The 8,555-nt window shown below is 38.7% G+C and overlaps 1 protein-coding gene across 1 annotated transcript; it reads left to right on the top strand.

The window, feature by feature from the left end:
* The first annotated feature begins 2,757 nt into the window (after positions 1–2,757).
* On the top strand, positions 2,758–8,341 carry LOC139657280 (small ribosomal subunit protein mS23-like). The gene is made up of 5 exons (XM_071535058.1): positions 2,758–2,884; positions 3,619–3,798; positions 4,449–4,526; positions 4,709–4,832; positions 8,066–8,341. Exons 1-5 carry the CDS (start codon positions 2,841–2,843, stop codon positions 8,186–8,188), a joined length of 549 nt encoding a protein of 182 aa, XP_071391159.1. The 5' UTR covers positions 2,758–2,840; the 3' UTR covers positions 8,189–8,341.
* The last annotated feature ends 214 nt before the right edge of the window (positions 8,342–8,555 follow it).

The following is an 8,555-nucleotide window of genomic DNA, read 5'->3' as shown; positions in this document are numbered from 1 at the left end:
GAGGCTAACAGCATCACCTGCACTATTTTGTTGTAGTTGGAGACTTTTGAAGCTAGATGCACACAGCAATGTTTTGACCAAATTTGCACCAATTAAGCCAGCCCACACAAGTTTGCCATACTTTTCTCCCAGACAATTTGTTGAATTGCCCATAATCAGCTGGTATGACATTAATTAGGCTAGCTCAAGAAATAGTGTGGTGTTTGTATGAATAAGGATGACTCAAACCTTTATTAATCAGTGTCCTATGATATTTTCACTGCATGTAAATAAACTAGCTGTTTAACTACAATTAGCAGCAGCTTGTAGGTAGGTAAAGTATTATTAAAGTATTATTTTTTTGGCATTTGAGGCATAGTTAACTATTGCAACTACCGGACTTTACAATCCACTTTCTATAGCAACACCAAGAGCCACCTCTATCAACCTTATGTTTGGGTTCCTTAAATTTGAACTAACCCTAGTGAAGTTTCCTAAAAGCCAAAGTTCAGGATCTAGTGTAGAGAAGTTCCTATGATCTAGTGTATCACAGATATCATGCCAGAATGTGTTCACCTTCATACATTGAAGGAGCCTTCCTTGATGCCACATTTGAAGCACATCTCTGATATTTCAGAGATGTGCGTCAGCCTCTGAGGTGTAAGATAGAGTGGGTGCAGATAGTTATAATGACTAAATCTAGCATTAATAGTGGCAGAGAGACTGCACAGATCTGACCAAAGCTCTTCCTCTGTTGTGATTTCCAAGTCCGACCCCCACCTCTCCCTAGACGTTTGTAGATCTGCTTTTAGACACTGCTCCATTAATAAAGAGTACATTTTGGAAATTAATCTAAGAAGAATCTAAGTAAGAACTTTGACTATCGTGGAGCAAATCCTCCACACTATTGAGCATAGGTAGAGTCATTTCAGGTCCCAAAGTATGGTGTGCCAACCTAATAGTTAAGTGATTAATTATTATTGATTATTTAATAGATACATTTAAAGCTGGCCAATGAGGAATCCTGTTACTTTTCTGTGGGTTGGACTTCATATTAGCTACTTTTATTGTGACACACTGGATGCACGTCGACTAATTAAAAAGAGTCATGTAAATATAAAGTGTGGCCCAAGCAGAACATGTAAATGGTAAACCAGGAGACAAATCAACTGTGCGATGGAAAATGAAAAGGAAAACACATTAATTTTACAAATCCATTAATAAATTCAGCTATTCATCATTTAAAGATAGAATAATGAATTGGAATGAAATCATTTTTTGACACATTTAATGAACATTTTATTACTTTTATTAGTAATAGTTTTTTTTAATTGCATCATTTTAATGTGAATTCATTTAATCATTTTATAAAATGTTTTTTTAAATGTACCTATTAATTTATCAATAATAACTGAACACTGAACTAGTCTATAATAATTAGGTTGGCACACTAGAGCCTCCATACAAAAGTGCTTCTGAGGTAAGTTCTCAATTGCAAATAAGTGAAGAAGTGTTTGTTAGACAAGTAATTTTTCTTCTTCAGTTGTTAAGACATGAGGGATTAATTTTCATAACAGATGTCTTATAACATAACATAACAGATGTCCCTTATCATGCCACAACTTATGGGTAAAGGTTTATTCTAAAGGTCTTAAAGGTGTTTTAGTAGACAGTTCTGTTTTACATTTAAGAATCTTGCGGATCTCATCCCAGGATCTGATGAAGTGGATGGAGAGAGGGTTTTCTCACTCAGCGGCGATGGTTTTGGTATTCCATTTGAAAATAAAATCACTGGCTACATCTCCTTAAGGGCATGCATTTCAATTTGAATCCAGTAGGGGGCATTGTCACCCTCAAAAAGAGAAGATATAAACCTCATTTGATCTGCCAAATAATCTAAATAGTATAATAGTACTATAATAGTCTTACCATTCCATAGGAATTCTGTAATGTTTTTATTGAGAGTCTTAAAGAGGCTTTGGGTAACTTGGGTGTGTAGTGGTGATTTATTAAACTGTAAAGAGTGTAATGCATTTTCAATTCCCAATCTAGTGCAATATAATCCTGGTCTTCCTGTATGAGTTTGGGCAATTCAGTGACAGATAACAATTTACCAATCATAGTCACATTTTCAGGAGATTCTGATATGCATAGTTTAGAATAGGATTGTTTAAATGTATCATGAATTTCCTTTGGATTACAAGTGATTGAGCCAGTTTTGGTTTAAATAGAATTGATAGTTTTTTTTTCATTGCCAGGCCAAAACGTTATGTGCCCTCTCTCCCAGCTCTTAGTATATCTGATTAGTTCTAAGAATAGCATTTACAATTTTGTAAGAACACAGTCTGTTGTATTTAATTTTTAGTAATATATTTCTCTGGAGCCAGGCTGTTGAAACTTCTTCTCTAAATGTAAAATTTCCTTGTCAATGTCTGTTTCAGCAGTGTATTTCTTCGTAACACTTTTGGTGAAGCAGATTATTCGTCCCCTTTTAGCTATTTGGTGTGTCCCAGAGTATAAAACTATTGAGAGAGGAGGCACAATTTGTCTCACAAGAAATTAGACAAAATGGCTTTGGAATTAAAGGATCATGTAAATACCCTTCCCAAAAGTGATGAACAGAGCTACCGACGATCCATAGAATATTGGACGTATTGTGTAGTTGTTTTTAATTAACTATTTCTCTGTCTGTGCAAAATGATTTTTTAGTGCGGTGGATTTGTATAAATTACTTTTATTTTGAAAAACCGGAACCGGAAGTAACATTATTGTCCTGGCTGGCCAGCCAACAAGCAAGCCCACGTGAAATTGTAGTGGCTTGCTTATTACAGTTAGTGCGGCTGTCGGTAAGAAAAACTACAATGGCTGGCAGCAGACTGGAGAAGTTTGGAACGGTATTCACACGGTAGGACACCACCATACCGTTTTAACATGCATGTTCTTCTGTCTGAGTTAGCTAAGTTAGCTAGCTAACATCAACAAGCTAAAGTTGATACTAGCCTAGATTCACGAGTCATTCATCTAATAGCCGCACTGTGACAATGTCGGTACCCGCTTAGCTAGCTTGTAATGCTAAAAAGACGCATTTTAGTATTTTAACTTCTAGCGCTCGGCGTTGTGAAGTCGTTAAACTCTAGTGAGAACCGAACTTTCCATCAGAATGCGGTGAAAATAAAGCCAGACAGGCTCCTACCGGACACATTTACGGTTAGCGTCCCTGCCTGTCAAGGTCAACAACGTAAGACGCATTGCAGTTGCGTCACGAATCTCCTAGCAACCACGTCTGGCTCCATCATGGAGGTCCATATGAGAATTGGCGGTGCACTAATAGCATGGATGTATTAAACTAGACTAATAGTGTGTAAATATATGAAAACCAGGCTAGACAAAGAGAGATACTTGGTAAATTCAGTTACCTTACAAGTAAAAGTGAACAGTCGGATGAGGTATTTTGAAAAAAAGGGAAGAAGGGCAGGACACAAAATTTCTGCCAATCTATTGAAAACCTTTTCAAACTGGCCTTCCTTTATTTTCCCCTGCCATGAGATGCTTACTTACAGTAGCCTAATAGTATGCTAACTCATAGTGTAGTATGTTTTGGTATGTTGTATTCCTCACTGTGTAATGGCTGATTCACAGGGTTCGAGATCTGATACGCTCTGGAGTCATCAAAGAATCAAACAAACCCATTTGGTATGAGGTATACAAGGCCTTTCCACCCAAGAAGGACCCACTGTATGTAAAGCCACAGTCAATGACATTTACAAAGAAACAAGAGCCTGTGCCTGATATATTTTACAAAGAGGATGACATTAGAGCGTAAGTAAGATGATTACATTGCTGAAAATTATTATTGAATTATCAGATGCTGTGCTTCCATCCAACTGTCAAGTTTTTATTGATCTTTGGTGTCAGCTCATGTTGGTCATATTTAAACTTTCATCCCAGGACAAAAACAAATACTTGGCAATATTCCACACTACCAACTAATAATGGAGATGTCTACCCATTAGAAGCAACACCTGTGACAGTTCTGGAGGTTGTGGTGGACAGATATTTTACATGTCGTGACATTTTTCAAACATTTCAGAAAGTCTGAAGCCACTTTTCAATTGTTGTGTAATGAAACTGAACCATATGTCAGACAGACTGTGCCAAGCCTACGTCATTATTTATTAAGCAGATGCTTTTCCATCAGTGTTTATTGCATCATTTATCGACAAAAAGCAAGTGTAATAACTTTTTTTTTTTTTTTTGCAATTAATGAAGAGATTAACTGGAATTTTGCCATTTTTTTCATTTGATACATTCACAAGAAAAATATTTGTATGGAAACCCAGCCATTGCTTAGGGCAAACGTACCTATTAAGTAATGTCATAAGCTATGTCAATATTTAAGGTTGTTGTGGTGATATATGTTTTATGCTATACGTATTGACTAATAATTAAGATCAATGTCTGCCTTTTAGGAAATTCTATGACATGTATGGGACAGGGCCTAGGGCATTTGATCTCTCCAGATCAAACTTTGTTTCCACGTGTCAAAGGTAGGTCTGTATTTTATTTGTATTTGTTTCTTAAGATTTGTATTTGTGGTGGTTCCTGAATATACAAGCATGAAAGCAATTGTCTCTGACAGCAAATAGGGATTCAAATCTGAAGTCTTTTTTTTTGTAGTTCTATACTAATTTGACTAAATGTTTTGTTTGTCTACGTTTTCATCCCAAAGGTTTGTGGAGAAGTATACCGAGTTGGAGAGCCAGGGAGAGCTGGATGAGTCGCTTTTATTTGAGGAGACTGGGAAGGCCCTGCTCGCAGAAGGCGTTATGCTGAGACGGAGAGGAGGCCCTATGGTGAGACGCATGCTAAAATTACGGCAAAGATACTCCGGGATTTAAGTTTCCCGTCACTTCGATGATTTACATTGTTTGGATTCCAGACTGGCGAGAATGAGAGAGAGAGAGAGAATGCAACAAAACAAAAGTAGAGGTAGTGTGAATGCAATGCAAAGTCAATATAAGGAAGCGAATGGAGCGAGATGGATGCAATTTCGCTCTAGGTGACGTAAATTGAGGCAAAAGGGCAGTTTTTCAACTAGGGCAAGAAATTGAAACACACAGTAAAGCTAAAGCCAGTCAATTTCAAGCAGGACTTTACGTCTGTAAAAAATGTCCATCAGGTGTTTATGAACAATAACACTGATCAATGACATCCGAGCAAAAAAGATTATAAAAGCTTGACTCCTCAAAAACGACATTGGTGGTGCTGCTGACAAGCCTGGTGCAGAAGGATTAAAATTGTGGCATGATGGAATTCAAAAATATAACACTGAAGCATAGTTCTAAATAATCTACATTGTCTCCTTCCTCGCCTGTAAGGAAAGAAATTTCCTTGCTTCCTGTCAGCGTATGGTCAAAAACATGGTAATGCAGTGTTTTCCACCAGTAGCTGCCAGCCAGTTAGCTGATACTGACTCCTCTCCAGCCAACTACTTTTTAATGGTAATTTTTGTTTTGAAGGCAGGATATTCTCCTGAATCAGATTGTCATATTGATGTTTGGAGCCTTGTAGTCGTACATCAGACAGACCTGTCTATCTCCAAATTTCGTTTTGCTTCTGTGCCAGTGCAGGAGAAAGCAGCTTTGCTCCAGTTGCATCTCAGATAATCCAACAGAGCCTCCTGTTATAAAAACAGTGAAACTAAAAGTTCCATATTATTCACTTTTCAGGAATTTGTTTTCAAATATACTATGGCTCAGGATAACAATAATGCTCTTCATGATGTTTTGCAAATAAATGTAGTTTAGTTAAAAGTTTAATTGAATTAGTCTTCAAAATGATTCAATTAGTTTGAGTTAAGTGGTCACAGGCAGAATAGTCATAATACTGGACCCTGATTGGCCGACAGTAGCAGCCCCTCTAATTCAAATGAGGTAAACCTGCTGAGTGGAGGCTTTCCAGTTCAAAAGCTGCAAACTGGCCAGACTGGAAGGATTTCAGTAATTCTTTAGTGAGGGGAGCCAATCAGGACCAAGTCCAGTTGTGATGTGTTTACTGGAGTCTGAAACTGCCTGTACAAAAAGTGTGGATTTTTGAAAATGCAGTAACTTTAAATTTAACCACTCAAACAAAACCAAATTTTAACATCTGTGATCATTTATGTATATGAATAGAGGAAAATATGAATTCCTACAGGAGGGGACCTTTTAAAATTTTCCGGCATGCTCCACACTGTTCAGACAGTAACTTGAGTTTTTAGAACCCACATGGTTAATTATGGTTTATAATTACACTGTTTCCCACAGAATGACAGTGTAACTGTGGCAAATACAAGAGTTGGTTAAGTGGTCGACCTATAGTTTGTTTTTTTTATAACCTAAACAAATCCATATAAACCCCTCGCATGCGACTGGCAGGAGTCACTACAAAGAGAATTTGGGCAAGGGAAGAGGTGTCACTCCAGTCAAAACAAATAAAAGTTGATGTCTTGTGTTAACTAAAAATTATGTGAGACAAAAAAATACAAATTCACTTTAGGCGCCTATGTCTCCTTATCTATTGATTTATTTTATCCAGAGATTATGGTGGAAGTCGCTAGTGAGTGAATTGTCTCGGTTCCTTCCCATTTCTGTGCACTAAATCGGGAGTGAGACATCTCAATTCATGTCTCCTATCTTTGCAGCATTACGTTGATACTGAAAAGATAGCTATCTTCTCAACTAGTGACTGTAGCCTACTATTTTCCGCTAGTTTTCCTTAAGTTTTTGTCAGGTTAGTTAACTTCGGATGCGAGGAGTGGTCAGCAATCAGAGCAGGAAAGATGACGTTGCGCAGGCATGCGAGCACTTTGTACGGATTGCATTTACACCTGATAGTTCCAAACACAAGAGAGAGACCGAAAGAGAGTGTGTGTCTTTGGCGACAGTTTCCTCAGTCTCTCGCACTCGGTTTCGCTCCCGCAGTAGCTCACTTTCTCCTGAGTAACGTGCTGCTCCACACCGGTGCTCATTCTGAGTTGCTGTGAGTGGGAGGAGGAGCCGGAGTGGTGCGTCAACCACAGTTTGATCTCTGCTGGCTCAGCGCGTAGTGTTTTTGTAGGTAGAGGAAAACGGACTCTAAAATAACTATATCGAAAATAGATCTCATAAATTTATCATCGTTATCGTGGAAGATTTTTTCGTGATAATAATCAATAGCGTTTTATCGCCCAGCCCTACCTCAAAGTTCCATAATCGCCATTTTACGTTGTACTAGCCAAATTACCATCGCAAACAGTGGAAGGACCGTTTTTATCCATTCCAATTCTGTGGTTTCTTGTAAGTCTAAGTTTATTTAAAAAGAGAGCACTCTCCATTAGAACAGTCTTTTGCAGCAAGGGGCCTGTCCACATAATGTCAAGCCAGGGAAAGGCAACTAGAGCTGCAACGATTAATCGATTAATCGATTAGTTGTCAACTATTAAATTAATCGCCAACTATTTTGATAATCGATTAATCGGTTTGAGTACATTTTTAAGAAAAATAAGTCCAAATTCTCTGATTCCAGCTTCTTAAATGTGAATATTTTCTGGTTTCTTTCCTCCTCTATGACAGTAAACTGAATATCTTTGGGTTGTGGACAAAACAAGACATTTGAGGACGTCATCTTGGGCTTTGGGAAACACTGATTGACATTTTTCACCATTTTCTGACATTTTATAGACCAAACAACTAATCGATTAATCGAGAAAATAATCGACAGATTAATCGACAATGAAAATAATCGTTAGTTGCAGCCCTAAAGGCAACCATGTGCCATGGAGGGCCAAGAGTTTGCAGATTTTCATTCTAGCCAAAGGCTGCATCAGGTGATTTCACTGATTAGTTCCTCCTCTCTGATTGAAGGTGAGCTAATCAGTGAAATCATCTGCTGTAGTGTTTGGCTGGAATGAAAACCTGCATGCTCTCAGCCCTCCACGGTGCCACGGTTACCTATCCCTGTGTTAAGCCATCCAACCGGAAAGCTGTAATCTACATGCACATGATCCAACAGGTGCCCCCACACAGCAGCTTTTAAATGACAGCTAATTCCTGCTTTTATCCTGCAGGTGTCACCAGAGTCCAGGGATCCAGTGCTGGGGCTGAAGTTGACAGACATGCTGGCAGAGCAGCAGACAGTCAGTTCTGTTGAGAACCAGGAGACGACTGAACACACACCACAGACACAATAAGCCTCAGCAACACAAGGATCAAATGATGACAGCCATCCTCTCCACGCTGCCAGATGTGCTGTTTTACTGGTTTGAGAAGTTGGAACCCATTGCTCCTAATGTGGAAATGATGGAAGAACTGTATGATTTTTACAGTCGTTTGTGTTGTCATAACCACCAAGTAACAATATGTCAATCTGTAAGGGATCAAGACGGACCTCGGTATTTGTCCTATGGACTGTTTGCATGCCAGCCTTCTAAACTGATGTCAGTCAGACCTCCTTTACATCCAACACTGCCCACCCAGCACATGGGGATCAGATCAGCACAGCTGAGCTAGAAACCCTGGGTCTGCGTCACACTGGGGAATGGGCCCAGAAACCTGACT

This window comes from Centroberyx affinis, unplaced genomic scaffold (assembly GCF_046629955.1).
Source record: "Centroberyx affinis isolate AG114_WGS23_722 - 3 ecotype Tasmania unplaced genomic scaffold, CSIRO-AGI_Caff_v1 ptg002650l_1, whole genome shotgun sequence".
Lineage (NCBI taxonomy): Eukaryota > Metazoa > Chordata > Actinopteri > Beryciformes > Berycidae > Centroberyx > Centroberyx affinis.
Note: the sequence above shows the minus strand (reverse complement) of the source record. Positions and strands in the feature narration are given on the sequence as shown.